The 19,576-nt window shown below is 35.6% G+C and overlaps 3 protein-coding genes across 5 annotated transcripts; 2 read left to right on the plus strand and 1 right to left on the minus strand.

The window, feature by feature from the left end:
* The first annotated feature begins 343 nt into the window (after window positions 1–343).
* On the plus strand, window positions 344–4,599 carry prrg1 (proline rich Gla (G-carboxyglutamic acid) 1). 2 transcript variants are annotated; one of them, XM_065246727.1, is made up of 4 exons: window positions 344–440; window positions 983–1,031; window positions 1,420–1,580; window positions 1,956–4,599. In XM_065246727.1, exons 2-4 carry the CDS (start codon window positions 1,022–1,024, stop codon window positions 2,427–2,429), a joined length of 645 nt encoding a protein of 214 aa, XP_065102799.1. In that variant the 5' UTR covers window positions 344–440; window positions 983–1,021; the 3' UTR covers window positions 2,430–4,599. The 2 variants fall into 2 exon arrangements, with proteins under 2 accessions (XP_065102799.1, XP_065102798.1); XM_065246726.2 differs by having other exon boundaries at window positions 360–470.
* Window positions 4,600–6,329: 1,730 nt separating this feature from the next.
* cpox (coproporphyrinogen oxidase) lies at window positions 6,330–12,771 on the minus strand. The gene is made up of 7 exons (XM_065246730.2): window positions 12,234–12,771; window positions 10,892–11,035; window positions 10,594–10,704; window positions 10,315–10,456; window positions 8,743–8,961; window positions 8,393–8,497; window positions 6,330–7,029 (listed from the first exon to the last, which is right to left on the minus strand). Exons 1-7 carry the CDS (start codon window positions 12,754–12,756, stop codon window positions 6,945–6,947), a joined length of 1,329 nt encoding a protein of 442 aa, XP_065102802.1. The 5' UTR covers window positions 12,757–12,771; the 3' UTR covers window positions 6,330–6,944.
* A 535-nt stretch (window positions 12,772–13,306) lies between these two features.
* ccdc181 (coiled-coil domain containing 181) lies at window positions 13,307–19,369 on the plus strand. 2 transcript variants are annotated; one of them, XM_065246728.2, is made up of 6 exons: window positions 13,307–13,986; window positions 15,434–15,588; window positions 15,855–16,766; window positions 17,715–17,861; window positions 18,310–18,467; window positions 18,574–19,369. In XM_065246728.2, the coding sequence occupies exons 2-6, from the start codon at window positions 15,469–15,471 to the stop codon at window positions 18,743–18,745; spliced, it is 1,509 nt and encodes a 502-aa protein (XP_065102800.1). In that variant the 5' UTR covers window positions 13,307–13,986; window positions 15,434–15,468; the 3' UTR covers window positions 18,746–19,369. The 2 variants fall into 2 exon arrangements, with proteins under 2 accessions (XP_065102800.1, XP_065102801.1); XM_065246729.2 differs by having other exon boundaries at window positions 13,307–13,889.
* Window positions 19,370–19,576: the final 207 nt, after the last annotated feature.

The raw sequence follows: 19,576 nt of genomic DNA on the forward strand, positions 1-19,576 counted from the left end.
GTTGTTTAAAAATGCATTTAAACTTTTTTTTCATTTGGAGTATTTAAGATGAAAACATTGTATCTTTTTGTTACAATAGCCAAGTTTGACCGGTTTTAGTTTACTGTAAATAAATGCAAATAGAAACATTAGTAATTTCTCAGAAATGTTGTCTTTAACTGACAGAATGAAACAAAAATTATTATTTTACTTAAAACACATAACTATAAATAGTAAAGTAAGATAAACTAAAATAATCTTGAACTGAAAATAATCTTGAAATGGTCTCTTAATTTTTTCCAGGCTATGTGTGTTCTACACCCCGTAACCTCGAAATGTCGCCCCCGTCAGCGGCTTTCTATATTCATCACTATCCGGTTAATTCTGACTGCTGACTGCGCATGCGCCAAATCAGGACCTCGGGAATCTGGACGAACGGTGTACGCATTTGGGTGTTACGGGTAAACACTGTTTTTGCATCTTCTTTTAATGTAAGTCGTTATTTTTGTTTATTATATACAAAAGACGTATTTTTTGGGACGGACATCGACGGTTGAATTTGCGCGTTCTCACGTAAAAACCCCGTCGACATGCTTCAGTCACGGACTCGATAATAATGACGAGAGAATTAGTAACACAGTTATAAATATACACTTTTTTCTTAATTTCTTTTAACAACGAAATTACTGCTTTGTGGTTTATTAACGTGCATTAACAGTGTGTTTCGTTGTCGTTGTGTGTTTGTCTAAATATGCCCGTTTCTATGTGTGTCCTGGCAACCGTTGAATGTGTCCGGTGCTAGGAGGCTAGCTAACAGTCCAAAGCTATATACAATTGTTTATGTTTTAACCTTTAAGTGTTTGTTTTAGTTTAGATTTTTTGCGAAATTTTGTTTGTCTTAACTTAGAAACTAAAAATTGATCGACGCGCTTTATTACAGCATTAAATGGTATAAATGGATGGATTTCGATTAAATGTAACTAAGTTTGTTTCTTCTGTCCAGTCCAAGGCCGATTCCCTCTATTAAAAAGCTGCAGGAATAATGGGAGCTGGTGAGTCCTTTTATATTTCAATTAGAGACCTTATGCTATTCTCAAGGTTGCTGGTTTGTGTTTCTTGACGTTGCCAAGATATTTAATGGGTGTGGATGAGCCTGTCATAGTTGTGATTCAGTGTGAATCAAATGGATCTCACATTAAGATCATGCAAACATGATGCATAACTTTTAGCAGTGTTAGTTAGGGATTGTCAACAAAGAATCTCAGTCTACATATGTAGACCGAGACCAATCCATCACACATGGCATCCGTTGTTGTAGTGCTATAGAACAGTATGCTACTCATTCATAAGCATCCTGTGCTTGTAAAACAGGCCAAAATAATGACTCATATTATCAGCATCCGTCTCTTTTATCTTTACTCTGTTTTGTTTCTCCTGTAGTGTTCCTGCCAGCAGATTCCGCGCACTCGGTGCTGCGAAGGCTCCCGAGAGCAAACTTCTTATTGGAGGAAATGAAACAAGGGAACATCCAGCGAGAATGCAGGGAGGAAATCTGCAGTTATGAAGAAGCGCGGGAGGCATTTGAGAATGATGAGAAAACGGTGAGTTTGGTGAGAGTTACATTTCTCTTTGTATTTATTTTCCGATGTACTTGCATGATCGCAACTTCCTTTCGTGTTATGTTCCATGGAATGTCCCCTCTGCAGGAAGTACGTTTTATTGACAGGAAAAGCTCACTTGTTAAGAATTTGGGGAGTTAATTACGAATCATTTAGATTGAGGATGTTTATGTACACTGTAACACACCCATGTGTGTGTTCTTGGGTATTTTTGGTGTAAATATATGAAGCCATTGCTTTGCATTGGTCATGGTTGTTGGTCATGACATTGCAGAGGGGTGTGGATTTTGTTTTGAATACAACCCAGTACAGTTATGCCTTCAGCTAATTGTGTTCTCCTGTTTCATCATGTTACAGAGGCGATTCTGGGAGGAGTATCAGCGTGAAAGCAGCCCCAGGCCTGGAGGACTGGAGTCTTTTGGTGGTGGTGTACATTCTCTTTACCTGATCTTACCCATCCTACTGGTTTTGATACTCATTGCTGCAGTTTCCATTACCGTTTGGAAATGTCACTCACGCAAAAGATCCCGGCAAAGCCCTGCCATTGGGCGTCCTCAGAGAGATACAACCCTATCAATAGTGTCGATGGACCAGTGGGGGCGGGACTTCCATCCTGACATCAGTCCTCATTCAGAAATCAGTGCAGACAGTAGCCCTGCGTACCCTGGTGCTGACCTCACACTTGGAAGGGGTAGTCGTGGTGACCCGCCCCCTTCATATGAGGAAGCTGTGGGTCATACAGATGTGCACATTGAAGCAGAGCCTCCGCCACAATATGATGACATCATCAGTAACCACGGTGGTACAGCTATCATTGGCCAGGGAAAGTGAGGATCTTTCAGGCAAATTATGCAGCCACATCTACAGAGGCTTCCACCAATACTGCAAACGCTGCCATTCCTGTTTACTCTCTTTCTTGTTTTTGCTTTCAGCTATGCCTGGAGGTTTTTCAAGACAGGGAGATACTTTGCTCATTTATTTTTATTGCTATAAAGATTTTTTTTACAACTTCACTAACTCAGTGACAGCCTTTATTTGGGAATTCCAGCACTAGATGGAATATAGCTAATCTTTTGTATTTAATACAAAGAGAAAACATACATCTGATGCAATACGTTTCCAGTACTGTTACTCTGACATTGTTATACAGTAAACACGGCAATCAATTACCTTTTAGTTTGTTTGGCTACCAGATTGCTTCATTTTCAGGGATGCCATGACAGTGTGAGTCATGACTTAAGCTCTGTTGTGATGATAACAAAGTTAGTAAAGGTTACGGTTGTCAAAATATTACTGGAAACCAACTAAATACTACAGTTGTGGCCGCCTTTCATCAAGATCATGTGGAAAAAATTGCTATAATAGGAGCAATTTGTAAATGAAATGTTACGGACACATTTTTTTTGTCAACTTTAACCTTTTAAGATAACCTTTATTTAACCCTTGTAATTGCATAGGCATCTGTATGCACTGGGCTCACAACCTCAATGTAACATTGATGTTTGGTTGTTTTTATTTTCTAGTTCGACGTTTTAACACTGTGTGTTATATTTTGTTGGAAAAGTGGAATGATACACTAACAATGTGAATGTGAGAGTTATCAAAAACTGATAACTTACTGCAAACTGATGAAACAAATCCAACAAGCAGTCCTGATGTAGCATACAATCATTAATTCTGAATCAGCGCAAGTCCAAGCCGTTTTTGTCTGATGGGCACGAAGTCAGCGTATGTGAGGTTTTGTTGACTTGTCTACTGCGGCAAATACAGAGCATTTGAGTTATGCCACGTTTAGCAGAAGATGTGCTGCAGTAGTGAACCAACTATGTGCCAGAGGGCCCTTTTTAAAGAGTAATGTTTTTTATGGTCACAGCCTTGTGAAATAAATCCTTTTTGTGGCCAAGGATTCAGTAGGGATATTAAGCAAGATTGGATAACTAGGATACGCTAAATAAATAATTGAGGAGAAGGAGGCATGCTTTTTGTTTGTTGTGAGCTGTTTGCTGACTTTATTATAGGTTTGTGTGTAAACGGGTTGATAAGTTGTGTTTGTTTCTCCAACAACCATATAGAGAATTGTGCAATTACCTTAGCCATGCTGATTTTATCTGCCCCATCTGATTCTCTGTATATTCTGGTATATTTTGAATGTTTTTAAGAAACATAAATGCCTTCCATTTATGATTATTTACCTCCACCTCACAACCATATTTGGATACTTGACACTATTTTGGAGTAGACTCCACTTTTTCTTGGTTTATTATGAAGAGTCAGATTAAGGTGTTCTCTTTGGCGCCAGCTACACTAAACACTACCAAGAAAATCTCAGATTAGGATCAAATTATGGGAACAAACCCTGTTACTCCCCCAGAATATAACTCGATGAGGAAACACTCAGTATTAAATGTCAGGAAAGTGTGGATGTGTATTTGTTTGTGGGTGTGCGTGCATGTATGTGTGGGTGTGAGAAAGCATTGCAATGGAAAAATAGTCAATGCATTTGTACTTATTCAGTAAATACGAGTGAATGCACTTTTTAGGGTGGAAATTGCTCTTGATTAAGGAATATTAATTGATGTCTAAGATGTGATGAATTACTAAAAAAATATGGCAAATGCTGTTTGGTCCTACTGGCTTTCTACACGCTCAGCCAACATAAATATGCAAAGAAAACACATAACCACCAGCACTAACTCAGATAAGCTTTGTGAAAATCCAAACAGTCTAACTTTGCCTAATGTTGTTTGTGTTTTTAAAGGTAATGTGAAATAAGACTACCAATATTTGAAATACACAGATGATGTTCCTACTTTGGCTGGTTTTAATGAATGGAATTTATTGATGTGGAAATTTCTGTGGTAGTTTTGAGTGATTTGGTGGTTTATTGCTTAAGCCTTACTCAGAGATAGATAAATAAATTGTATATATGTGTAATAAAATAACCTAATTTTTTGTAATGATGGAGCTTGATTTTTATTTGTAATAAAAGTTTTGGCATTTACCATTCTGACTTGGTTCTCTGACTCCTCTGTATATGTTTTCTAGAATATACTATTTTATATAATTATTGTTATTTCAGTTGTACAGATCTAAATGTGTTTTTGCCACATTTACTACTTTCTTCATTCAATCAATCAATCAATCAATCTCACAGATGTAATCATTTGCAGTAAATCATTAACTTTATAGCAACTTTGCAAGCTTAAGGTCTCTGCTATGCTTGGCTCAGTGTCCAACACACTGCACGTCTTGTTTTCAGTAAAAAATATCTAAAAACTTTTAAATTAAGATGAGCAAAATGACCCGAGAAAATAAGTCTAGTTTTTACACCAAAAGTATCAAATTTAAGTGATTTTGTGCATAAAACAAACAAAAACATCTGCCAATGGGGTAAGAAAAAAAATCTTGAACATTTTTCTTAAACACTAAATTCAAGAAAAATTTGCTTACGCCATTGGCAGATTTTTTTGCTTTTTTATGCACAAAATCACTTAAATTTGATATTTTTGGTCATTTTCTTGGGTTGTTTTGCTTATCAAGAAAAGGCATCTTAATTTAAGAACTCTTAGATATTTTTACTGAAAACAAGACAAAAAATACTAAGATTTTTTTTCTTAAACTTTTTTTTCAGTGCAGTAGTAATGTACATTGTGACACCAAGCCTTGAAAACTTTGTTACATTAGAGACTTATGATTTATATGAAGTGAAACATATTTGTTGTGCTAAAAAAGACTGCACTGCATAAAATTATTTTCAAAAATAAATCTTAGTATTTTTGTCTTGTTTTCAGTAAAAATATCTCAAAATTCTTAAAATAAGATGATGAACAAAACGACCCCAGAAAATATGTCTAGTTCTTATACCAAAAATATCCAATTTAAGTGATTTTGTGCATAAAACAAGCAAAAAATCTGCCAATGGGGTAAGCAAAAAAATCTTGAACATTTTTCTTAAACACTAAATTCAAGAAAATTTAAAAAAAAATCTTACCCCATTGGCAGATTTTTTTTGCTTGTTTCATGCACAAAATCACTTAAATTTGATATTTTTGGTCTAAAAAGTAGACTTATTTTCTTGGGTTGTTTTGCTCATCAAAAAAAAAACATCTTAATAAGAAATTTTAGATATTTTTACTGAAAACAAGACAAAAATACTAAGAATTTTTTTTCTTGAAAATCATTTTTTGCAGTGTGTGGTTTACCAGACCAAGAGTGACAAAGTATAACACATATAAAATGTATGGTTTGTATAATTAACAGAATAACAATACTGTAATGTCCTGAGGGAATATCAAATTTAAGTGATTTTATGCATAAAACAAGCAAAAAAATCTGCCAATGGGGTAAGCAAAAAATCTGGACAAATTATCTTAAACACTAAATTCAAGAAAATTGTAAAGAAATATTAGCTTACCAATTGGCAAATTTATTTGCTTGTTTTATGCACAAAATCACTTAAATTTGATATTTTTGGTCATTTTCTCGGGTTGTTTTGCTCATCTAGAAAATGCATCTTAAATTAAGAACTTTTAGATATTTTTACTGAAAACAAGACAAAAATACTAAGAATTTTTTTCTTGAAAATCATGTTTTGCAGTGCAGTAGTAATGTACATTGTGACACCAAGCCTTGAAAACTTTGTTACATTGGAGACTTATGATTTATATGACACAAAACATTTTTGTTGTGCTGATAAAGATTGTGGTTTACCAGACAAAGAGTGACAAAGTATAACACGTATAAAATGTATTGTTTGTATAACAGAATAACAATACTGTAATGTCCTGAGGGAATACTTTTTACTCTCATCAGCATTAAATATCTATCCTAAAAAAACAGTACTACAAAATACAGAACAGAGATTTGTTACCTGATGACAGGCTGAAATGGCTTTAAGTGAGATAAATAAAGCAGGGCGACGGCTGATTCACCAGTGTCAGCAAAGCAATAATGGCATGGCTAGCATCAGCATACGTTAAACATGGCCATTTAGACAAATGTGCTTGGCAAAAAAAGTCGATGAAGGCCTCTGTGGGTTGTGAACACACCAAACAGTCATGTTTAAAGCAGAGCAAGCAGAAACAAAGCAGTAACTAAGTAACGCTACATCTGCCTCTCCGATGAATCCATACACCCAATGGCAATGTAAGAGAGCTCATTACAGGCAAGCCAATAATGCAATCAATTGGTCAAAACAGTTTGATAATCCTGTCAGAGTCATTTTCTATTTTAGTCAATATTGTTATTTTAAAAGTTACAATATATTGATTTTGCTGTACTTTTTAAAAAAAACACCACCCTCCCACAAATCCCACCCAATGATGGAATTACTGATGACTGGATGAATCAGATCCATTCCTTGGGGTTTCGTAACACCTCCATCATTTTTGCTTCCCTAGTGCCTTTTGCGGGCTCATGCATGTACTCCCACCTGCAATGAGAACATACAGAGGACGGTTGACACATCATATAACAGATAACTCCAGCATCACATTTTTAAAGAGGTTATGTTGTCATGAGGAATCAGATTGTCAAGAGTTATGTAAGCAATAAGGTACGAGAGGTTTTGCTGTATCGTGGATAAGTCACGGCTGAAGGGTGTTGTTAGGCACGACATGAAATAAGAGTGCCTGCAACCCCTTCAACTGTGACTTATTTATGATAAAGCACTAGCCTTGAGTACCTTATTATTACTTTATAAATATGTTATCACACAATTCAAATATTAAAGCAAAATAAAGTATTCTAACGCATCTTTCTTGAAGTAAAATAATTTAAAACCTTCCTTCCTCTGGAAATAAAGTCCCTGACCGACTGAACCACAACTGTTTCACATGTTCGCATTGCTAAGGGTGTTGCGCATTGATATACAGAATTGTTGGGTGCAGAGATCATAGCTGTGTTTTATCATAAATAAAATTTAGCTATTGACTAATCAGAATCAAGAACTGGAACCACGCTGTAAAAATTTACTTTCTTACTTAGTATTTTTGTCTTGTTTTCAGTAGAAATATCAAAAAATTCTTAAACCAAGATGAATTTTCTTAAGGAGCAAAATGACCTAAGAAAATATGTCAAGTTTTTAAACAAAAAATAAACAATTTAAGTGAAAGTGTGCTTAAAACAAGCAAAAATATCTGCCAATGGGGTGAGAATTTTTTAAAAGTGTTTAAGAAAAAAGGAAACTTATTTCAACTTGTTTATTTCTCATTTTCTTAGGTCAGTTTGCTCATCAAGAAAATACATCTCGATTTAAATGGACACTCCACTTTTTTAGAAAATATGCTTATTTTCCTGCTCCCCTAGAGTTAAATTTTTGATTCTTACCGTTTTGGAATCCATTCATCTGATCTCAGGGACTGGCGCTACCACTTTTAGCATAGCTTAGCATAGTCAATTGAATCTGATTAGATTCGAAAATAATCCCCTTAGTAATCTTTCAATTCCAAAACAATAAGAATCAAATGTTTATCTCTAGGGGAGCTGGAAAATGAGCATATTTTCAAAAAACGTGGAGTGTCCCTTTAAGAATTTTTAGATATTTATACTGGAAACAAAACAAAAATACTAAGTAATAAAGTCATTTTTTGCAGTGTAACTAATTTATAAATGAAAATATAGTGCACTTTGAAATTTCCAAACACAAAATTGAAAATAAAGGGGTATTAAAATAGGAATATAATGATTTTAAACTAATTAAAAATATAACTTGCTCAGAAAAGAGTGGTGCACAAAAATATATTGTTGATTTGATAGCCACACCAATATATTTATTCATACACAATATTTTTTACCTTGCAGTAAGTGGCAGGGACATCAGAATACTCTCGATACGAGACCCAGGTGTGGCCAAGCCAAATTTCACCCCTCTGTCATAAACTAAATTAAATTCCACATATCTAAAACCCACAGAAGAAAAGAGGGTTTGGTTAGCAGCTGGACATTTATGCCTGTACTGTATGACATATAACATCAAATTCAATTGAAAAGACAAACCACAAACTATTTACTGGGTTAAAAAATGTCTTTGCTATACAACAAAAATTTATATTAGTGAAAATAAATTAAATAGATTTTTTATAAATAGAAAAATAGACTACCTATGCTGAATTTGCATAAAATATTAAATTCTTCTTTAACTAACCTGCCTCGCCTGACCTGCTGCCAGTCTTTTTCCTCAGGGGTAAAAGAGTCATTCAGATGTTTGGTCACAATGGGCAGGTAACAGGGCACTACAGTTTGAGCACAGCTCTTTACAAAGCTAAAGACCTCCTCCTCATTTGGGGAATTCAAATCGTCAAAAAAGATCCCACCGATGCCTCTGGTCTCCCCTCGGTGACGGATGTAGAAGTAGTTGTCACACCTTGAGAAAAAGAGGTCAATGCAAAGGTTAACAGGATGTTGGGTTTGAAATTTGGCTTAAGCTTGGCACTGTGTGACCTACAAAAGTACATTTAAAGGGATAGTTCAACATAAAATATAAATTTTGTCATCATTTACTCACCCTAAAGTTGTTCCATGTATAAATGTCTCTATTCTGCAGAACACTGAAGAACTGAAAGAGATCTGGAGCACCATTTACTTCCATAGTATTCTATTTTCTATTTCTGCTTGATTACAAACATTCTTTAAAATATATTAATTTTATTCAGCAGAAAATAGAAACTCAAGAATAAGTAAATGATGACAGAATTTTCATTTTTTAGTGAACTATCCCTTTAAGCAATTTTTAAGTTGCATGAAAAATCTGATATATGAATAAATTATAATTAAAATTGTTTGAGTTAGCTCCCAAAGGATTTAAACTTAGATTTTATTTTTTGTATAGTATGAGCAAACACTGTAAAAAATGACTTTCTTACTTAGTATTTTTGTCTTGTTTTCAGTAAAAATATCAAAACATTCTTAAATTAAGATGAATTTTCTTGATGAGCAAAATGACCTAAGAAAATAAGTCTAGTTTTTAAACAAAAATATACAATTTAAGTGAATTTGTAAAACAAGCAAAAATATCTGCCAATGGGGTGAGAACATTTTGCTTGAATTAAGTGTTTAAGAAAAAAAAAACTTATTTCAAGATTTTTTTCTCACCCTATTGGCAGATATTTTTGCTTGCTTTAAGCACAAATTCACTTAAATTGTAAACTTTTGTCTAAAAATTTGACTTATTTTCTTAGGTCATTTTGCTCATCAAGAAAAGGCATCTTAATTTAAAAATGTTTAGATATTTCTACTGAAAACAAGACAAAAATACTAAGTAAGAAAGACATTTTTTGCAGTGTTGTAAAACTACAAGAAAACGGATGTCCCAAAACAACTGCTGACACCAAATAAAGAGGCTAATTATTAGTAAATAATAATTTCAGAAGCTACTGTACTCCTTAAACAAAAATAAAGTAAATTGATATGGTTCCCCATCTATATTATAGCCCCCCTTGACTTAATTTAATAATAAATATACAAGGTGTAGTTGGGGTGGAGGAGGGATGCTAGAGGAATTACTACACTTCTTACTTTACAGTTGTGATTGGTCAGATTAAATAAACTCATTCTCCTCCCAAAACTTTTGTTTAAAACTCCTTTATATATCTTATCATCCCTAAACAGTTGAAAAACACCCAGAAGATAGAACCCTTGTACACCACAAAATTGCACGTATACATACTGACACCCACCGACACACCCATACGAACTGCAACACACCCAAAACTCTTACCACTTTTTGAAGTCTGGGTAATATTTGGGGTGATGCTTGTCACATGCGTCCTTCAATGTTTTGTGAAAATGAGTGGCATCTTCCAAATCAATGTAAACAGGAGTGAGATCTGTACCTCCACCAAACCACCACTGCTTTGAGCCTATAGATAGGAGGATAAGTAAAAATAAGCACTATGGAGAAATTGAGAGAAATAAAAAGATAAGTGCGGGGGTTACAGATAACAACATCTCCCTGCACACAGCTCAAGATCTTCAGTGACCAGGCAAAAACACCCACCATCTGCTTCCTCGATCTCAAAGTATCTGTAGTTGAAGTGCACTGTGGGAATGTGGGGGTTTTTTGGGTGTATGACTGAACTCACACCCATGGCACGGAACGGTAATTTTCCTGGAACACATTGATAAAGCAAGACAGTTAGAACAATAGAGTATCACAAGTCCTGCAGACCATAGCCATTGCATTAAATGTCTTAAGACCACTGGAGTTCAATTCTAAAAACTAGAAGTATGTATTATGATATAAGGAACTCAATCATGCTCTGCATTTATATTAAAATGGGAAGTCAGAATCTCACCATCCTTTCCTTTCAGTTCTTTTCCACGGCTGCGCATTTGCTTGGCGGCCTCTTCAGTGAGATACCCCGACACCACAGAAACGTTCACACCTGCCTTCTCAAAAATCTTCCCATCTTGCATCACACAACTGATGCCCCCACCACCTTTATTAAACACAGAAAAAAATTAGTTTTGTCACAAAGTAAAGTCTGCATATTAGGAAAGGCATATTTTGACTTTTAGGCCTAAGCATAGGCATTTACATTACATTTATGCATCTGGCAGATGATTTTATCCAAAGCCACTTCAATCTATACATTTTACCAGACATTACATGGCCAAATTTATGTAAACATCTTAAAGGGATAGTTAACCCAAAAATAAATATTTGTCATCCCTCACGAAAATTAACATGTTTTTCGTGGTAAAAGTGTAGTAACCATGTTTTTTATTACTATTAGCAAAACCATGGTTTTACTACAGTACAAACCCATGGTTATGGTTTATAAAACCATGGTTATTTTCTGGTAACTATGGTTTTACTACAGTAACCATGTTTTTAACTGTAGTAAAACCCTGGTTAATTGTCGTAAGGTAATATTTACTCATCCTCAAGTTGTTCCAAACCTGTCTAAATGTATTTGTTCTGCTGAACACGAAGCTATTTGAAGAAGTTTATTAGAACAGATCTGAGGCACCATTTACTTCCATAGTATTATTTTTCCTACTATAAAAGTCAGTGGTGCCCCAGATCAATATGACACCCATTACTGCATGTTAAACATTTACTTTTAAAATCTATTAGCACTCATAAAATTTTTTGGGGGGGGCAATAGTGTTTGTTTAAGTTCTAGTGTTTCTCAACCTGGGGTCAAGGACCTGCTAGGAAACCTCAAGATGACTTAGAATAAGACAAAACAAGCATTAAAACAACTAAAATCAATATATTTATAAGGGAAATTATTAAAACATATATATGGGAGGGCCTTTAAAGGGATAGTGAAATGGCCAATCAGAAGCCCCATTGACTTCCACAGTGTTAATTTTCCTACTATGTAAGTCAATGGGGCTTATGTTTGGTTTGGTTCCAAACATTCCTCAACATATCTTTATTCATATCAGATCAAAGACATTTGAATAGGTTTGTAACAACATGAGAGTGAGTAAATGATGACAGAATTTTCATTTTTGGGTGAACTATCCCTTTAAGAAAAAATATTTATCTAGCCCCTGTGTGACCCCTGTTTTGCAACTGGTATTTCACTTTTTCACTGAAGTTCTAATCAAATCATCTTTTAATTGAAACAAAGAGACATTTAAAACAAGAATATTAGTAAACCAGTACACAAAAAATGAGCAAACCTTCTTTTCGACTCCATCTGTCTACTTTAAACGTGCCCCCATCCACTTTCTCCAGAGCTTTACAGAAGGCTGCCTGTGTTTCCATGATCAGCATCTCCATTCTCGTTGACATCTCGTCTTTCCTCTGCTCTAAGACATTGATGTCAGTGACTGGTACAGACATGAACGACTTGCATCTCTCCTTTATGTCCCCCTCGGATTCTTTAACTTTGATGATCTTTGTTGCCATTTCTGCCCGCTGAAAGTGACTTACACCTGCAGCCACTACACCAGTGACAGCGGCCGCTCCAGCTGCCAGGAATACTTTACCGAAACGGAATGAGATCCAGCCCTGCGATGAATGAGACATCGGTCTCGTTGCTGTTCTTATGAATGACCATTTTCCTCCTGGAAGAAAGGCACTTTTACGAAGGGATACAAAAGAATGATAAGCAGCTGTACCATGCGCCGAGCGGTACACTTTGCACAGTCTGGCTGCTGATCTTACAGTGCTGTTTATTGTGTACAAAGTTATCGAAGTCATTTTGCCTGCTGAGCGCAAACAACTGTGTCTGTCTGCTCTTTCCACACCTTCTCAATGGCAAACAGGATCATATGAAGTGGGAGTATTGTGACTATATGCTATTTTGCACGTAGCTTCTGTAACAATTCCGACTTTGGAGGCGTGTCTTGGTGTTTGAAGGCTTGCTGTGCATTATGGGAAATGTATTTTTTTTTCATTCGCGAGCTGTTTTACGCACTGTAATAGTGACTACATATCCCACAAATATGAGAAGTACAAGATAAAGCGTGTGATTTTAATCTTGGCCAGCACGGTACAGTAAAAACGGTGGAATATTTCTCACGTGCTCTGTTAAATCGTACAACAAATATGTAAAACAGATTTTTATTATCATATGCACTTTGGTCAAATTTATTAACGAGAAAGACGAGGTAAAAGTAAGATCAACTACAATTTTATACTATAAAATACAAACATTATAAAATATAAAATAAAATACAATATACAAGGAAAAACGAAGAAGAAGAATCAAAATAAACAATACAAGAGCAAAAGTTAACTTGCAATATAAATACGAGAGCCCGTGCGCAAAACAATTAACAATACAATTTAATTTTACAATGTAATGATGCAATGCAGGTAACAGGTAAAGTGGTCATAAACTGTGAGTGTAAAGTGTGTTTAAATTGTCAATGCTTAGTTCAAATAGTATGAGGTGTTATTTGCTAAAGTGCAGCGTGCAGTTGAGTATTTTATAAAAGAAAATTTTGTGAAGTGTAAAGCTGTGATTTTGTAGATTTTTTATTCAATACATTTTAATGACAACAATATTTATAGCCTATTTAATCTTTATTAAACTGGTCTATTCATTATAAAATATCTCTCATGCATACATTGCTCAGTTTTACGGTTTTTATTTACAAATATTTTAGTCATATAAACCAAAGTATCTTTTGCTGTGCCTTTCTAGTTTTCCATTAACTGTATCATTGATTAAATCTGTCTGGATCTCCCTTCTACATTTACAGAGAGTCTGCGCATGCGCGCGCACCCACTACAAGCAGTGTTGTGCGTCTCCATGTCAACACCTGTTACAAGCCACTTTGAAACTGAGGCCACCAAAGGATTAAAGCGAGCTGTTCTTAAATGAACAGGTGCGCATGGAGACCTGCTTTATAGAATATATAGGACGACCAGTTTTTGTATTCATTTGCGATTAACACGAGATAAGAGCATACAGAAGTTTTGAAGGTAAGGTTATTTTCAGGTAGCCTAAATAATAAACTGTAAAGAAGTTAATTCTATAATCGGCTGGCAAGTCAGATCTGTTATAGACTGACAGGACCACATGAACAAGGCAATGCAGTGTTATAATATTAGGCCAAATGTATGTTTTTAGAACAATACAGTAACTATTATTGCATTGCGTTTAGTGAAATAGACATATCTGGTTAGTGTTCACCAAAAAGTTGTAATTAAATATATAAATTGTGCCTGTAATTTCTGAATTTAAATAAAAAATAACTAAAAGGGAAAAATATTAGTCAGACAATGACAACAGTTTAGAAATATAAGATATTTTCATTTGATATGATGCTTTAATTGATTTCATGACGGCATGATGATGACACACATTTGGCATTATATATTATAAATCTCTTTTGCAATATTCATGTATACATCTGCTTATCTTTCTGAATGCATCCAAGCTGTATAAATTTAAAACCCCAGTGCATTTGCAACCCTAGTAGCCTACATTAATATACACATACAAGCCTATGTTTAAGTTTAAAGGGATAGATCACTCAAAAATTAAATTTCTGTCAATATTTTCTAATCCTCATGTTGTTATGAATTTATTTATCTATTTATTTTTTGATGAACACAAAATAAGATATTTTAATAAATGATGGTAAGCACACAGCTGATTGTAACCATTGACTTCCATAGTAGGAAAACAAATATTATGGGAAGTATTGTTATAAATGATGAAGAAGATATTTTGATAAATGATGGTAAGCACAAAGTTGACGTACCCAATGAATTCCATCATATTTGTTTTTCCTACTATGGAAGTCAATGATCACAATCAGCTGTGTGCTTACCATAATTTATCAAAATATCTTATTTTGTGTTCATCAGAAAAAAATACATTCATACAGGTTTAGAACAACATGAGGATGAGAAAATTATAACCGAATTTTCATTTTGGGTGAACTATCCCTTTAATTATTTCTCCATGTCATCTTTACGATTTTGTTGACATATTAAGCCATACACTGCAAAAAATGATTTTCAAGAAAAAAAAATATTTTTGTCTTGTTGTCAGTAAAAATATCTAAAAATTCTTAAATTAAGATGCTTTTTCTTGATGAGCAAAACGAAATGACACTAGTTTTTAGATATTTTTTTTAGTTTTTATAAATGAAGTCTAGTTTTTAGACCAAAAAATTTCAAATTTAAGTGATTTGGGCATAAAACAAGCAAAAAAATCTGCCAATTGGTAAACAAAAAAGCTTGAACATTTTTCTTAAACACTAAATTGAAGAAAAATTCAAGAAAAATTCGCTTACCCCATTGGCAGATTTTTTTTTGCTTGTTTTAAATACTAAGATTTTTTTCTTGAAAATGTATTTTCTGTGTGTCTATGCTCTTAACAGAAATAAATTTTTAGTAATTTGGTTTGGATGGGACACAGGTTTTATATTTGCAGTGCTTCTGTGAGGTTCCTTCATGGTGGGGAACACAAAAAGAATGAGTGTTTCTGAAGTCAAAAACACTCAGGATGAGTACGAGGATGATTTTGAGAAAGATCTGGATTGGCTTATCAGTGAGGAGAGCAAGAGTGAACAGGTTAGTCTCTGCACAGTGAAAAACAGTGAGGTGCATATCTCTCTGGAATAATGTTTTAATGCGTGGTGTTTGGTTACACAGACGCTGTCTGAAATCCACCCCACTGACACAGATCCATACCCACTTTCACTTAACCAGAAAACTATGTCTGATAGGATTGCATTATTCAACACATGCGCTCTATGTATCTGATTCACCCTTCAGTCAACTTGGGGCTGTAATCTTTTCTTGGAGGGTCCTTTTCTTATTTTGTATTTCTTCATCAGGATCCTGATGATTATGATATTGAAGCTCAAATCGACAAAGAGCTTGCAGAAGATGAGCTTAAAGAAGACAAAAGGAAAGATGGGGATGTGGATAATGATGAAGGAGAGGAAAGGTGGCCAACGCCCATGGAGCCGTTAGAGGGTGTGTTAGATCCTGACAACCAGGTAACCTCTCCACAGTTGAAGAATGATGAAGATCTTGATGAAGAAAAGAAATACATTTTAGATAAGATCCAAGAGGCTAACAGGCAACTGCAAGACCAAGAACCTCCAGACCACAGCCGCCGCAGACGCCTGCAGTTTAAAGACAGTTTAGTAGATCTAGTGGTGCCTGCTCAGGAGTTTGAGACTCAGGAGAGAAACAGAGCCCTCTATAGTGCCTTAGAAGATGATGCTGAGGTGTCAGAACAAATGCAGAAACTAAAGATCTCTCATAGTGAAAAGCCAGGAGATCACACAAATGAGGAGGAACGCAATGAAGGAACAAAAGAAGGACGAGTTTTGGTGGAAAAAGATGGAAAGTTTGACCTAGTTAGTCTAAAGGAGGTGGAAAGTCAAGGATTGCTACCTCCTTTGGCAATATCTCACGGTAATGATAATCTGCAAGGATCCTCAAGGCAAAGTGAGTCTAGCCTCCAACCTAATAAGAGTCCCGTAACTTCACCGAGACAACATTCCACCTCGCCTTTCACCCCTGGCATTGAGTCCCTGTATGTCCCTAAACCTCCAGCGAAACGCAGGAACAGACCCAGTTCTGCCAGACCATCCCAAAGGGGAACATGGGTACATGGCACCAAGCGCAGGGTTCAGTCAGCAAATGGATCATCCACACATGTGACCTTTACCCTCTCACCACAGCAGAAAGAATTACTGGCCAAACATCAGGAGCGAAGAGAAAGGCAGGCTAAAGAGGTGTGCGTTGTTTTTTTAATTGTTTAAAGGCGGGGTGCATGATCTCTGAAAGCCAATGATGATTTTTGAAATCCCCTAAACCAGTGGTTCCCAAACTTTTTCAGTGTGTGGCCCCGCTTGTGTAGGGTGTATTACTTCGCGGCCCCCCAAAGAAAATTTTGTGACAAAAAACTGTTCTAAAACTCAACATTTTAATAAAAAAACATTAAATTATACAAAAAAGTAGTGCTTTTGGTTAGTAGCCTTATTTTTTTAAGTTTAATCACACAGAATTCATGATAAATAAATGTATTTCATAAAATGTCATAAAACTGGGGCCCCCCTGGCACCATCTCGCGGACCCCCCTGCCCTAAACCAGTGGTTCTCAAATTTTTTCAGCGTGCGGCCCCCCTTGTGTACGGTGCATTCCTTTGCGGCCCCCCCAAAGAAAATGTATGACAAAAACTTCTAACATTTTAATTAAACAAAACATATTAAACTATACAAAGTAGTGCTTTTAGAAAGTAGGCTTATATTTATTTGGTTTAATTACACAGAATTCATGATAAATCAATGTGTTGTATAACCTACCCCGGCCCCCAGTTTGAGGACCACTGCCCTAAACAAACACGCCCCATCCCAATAGAATCTGGACCTTCTTTTGATAGACCCGCCCCATGCATATGCAACCCAGGCAACGATGTCGGTAAGTAGACACGCCCCTTACTGCTGATTGGCTACAAGTGTGTTTTGGTACTCGGCCCGACTCCCTTTTCCAAAGTGTTTTTGAAAAATCATGCACCCCGCCTTTAATTGCAATCATTGTCATCTTATTTTAATGATTGATCTGTCATCCTAATGGTGCAACTTTGTAATAAGGGTTTTGATTGATTTAAAGTCATAATTTACATGCACACATTTTTACTGTTGTGTTTTCGTTTCCCTTTTCACTTTTGGTCCTTTCTCAGGACGAGCAGAAGAGAAAAGAGGAAGAAGAACAGAAGCGACAGGAAAACGAGCAGGCCTTCCAGTCATGGCTTATGAGGAAGAGAGACCAATTACATGAAGAAAGGAGGGTCCAGAAAGCACAGGAAATGGAAAGGATGAGCTGCAAGGTGGGTCCACTAGAGGGAGCCATTTAAACATGCACTGTTTATTGGCCCTAATGTAACCACATGTATTTCTGCTTAGATGGCCGATTCAGTAAGCCCTATGAATATGTGAGGTGCCCGCCAAAGCACATTCTATTAATAGTCTCAATTGTAATATTTATTTATTACATATTTTTATACAAGCATGGCCTGGTTTAAGTATGTTAACAACAATACTTAAACATATCAACAATTAAAATAAAATAAAATAAACAAGTAAAACAAAAAAGTTTTGAGTAGACTATATCAAAAAGTAGCCCTCCAGATTGTTTTATCCATTCTGGTAGCCCTTGCCCACAAAAAGGTTGGAGACCCCCAAAAGGTTGGAGACCCCCAAAAATGTTTGAGACCCCTGCTTTAGGGGCTAAGAGTAAACTGAGTGTGGCTTTCATTTTTGTTGTTGGTATGGCAGAGGGACTGTGGTGACCCAGAGAAGTCCTTTAAAAGCTGGCTTCAGAAAAAACAGGAACAGCAGCTAAAAGAAAAACAGCTGGAAGATATGAAGAGACTGGAACAGGAGAGCGGCTTTTGCTTGCACAGCCGAGAAGAGAGTGAAAAGGCCTTCAGACAGTGAGTTATTAGCAGTTCAGTTCTTAAACCATCTCACTTATGCAGAAGTAGACAGAATGAAAACGAAACTATCTACAAGGATATCTCTTGCTTTCTTTTACCATAGTTGGTTAAGACGAAAGCGTGCAGAGAAACGGGCAGAGCAGCAGGCAGCTCGAGAGCGTTCCCGCAGGCTGGTGCTGGAAGAGAGGAGAGCCAGACGAATGCGTGACCTGCTCTGCACTGTTAATGAGATCAAATCCTTTCGATTCAGTGAGCCCTATGGAAATCGCTACTGAAGAGATCCTACTATAGACCATTAATACAACTTTAAACTATTCAAATCATTGTGGTTTCTGCTAATGAATCATCTATTTATCAGTATCTATGGTTTCCTTTTAATATAACATCTACCTGATACAGAAGATGAAAGAACGTTGCTCAGAACACAAAGAGGATAATAAAAGACCTCTAATCTTTCATTCATCCTTTTATTAATATACAAAGATGAAACAGGTGCTTCAGGTCATGTCCAAGAGCTTTAAGCACTTGAAATAATTGCTATACCGAGATAATTTAATTGAGTGAATGTTGAAACATTAGACATTCTCATCACCTTGAACATTATCCAGTAGACTTTTGCTAGTTTACTACTGCATATCTCCTGCAGATACAATAAAATGAAACAGTTCAAACCCAAGGCCACACATTAACGGTAATCCAATCATCCTTATCCTCTGGGCTTTGGTTAGGTGGTCTATATGTGCCACATATTTTATTAATGGTTGCTCTTGGTCTGATATGCATGCAACACTGGGCATGAGTCTTTTTTATTGTGATAGCCTATTATGTTAAATGTTTTAAAATATTTACAAAACTCAACTTACCTATCAAAAATAAAATGTACTTTTGCAATTGTCATGTTTCCACCACAAATAACTGCTGTTGATCAGCGTATATTACTATATATAGTACATTACATGAAATGTAGTGGTGAGGTAAACAGTAATATTTATACTTGATATTATACTGTACATCGTCTGACATAAAAAGTGCATTCAATATTAAACAGATGTCAGCAGATATATTCTATAATAGTTGAATATTTAATTATGTAGATATGTAAGGGT

This window comes from Paramisgurnus dabryanus, chromosome 11, assembly GCF_030506205.2.
Source record: "Paramisgurnus dabryanus chromosome 11, PD_genome_1.1, whole genome shotgun sequence".
Taxonomy (NCBI): Eukaryota; Metazoa; Chordata; class Actinopteri; order Cypriniformes; family Cobitidae; genus Paramisgurnus; species Paramisgurnus dabryanus.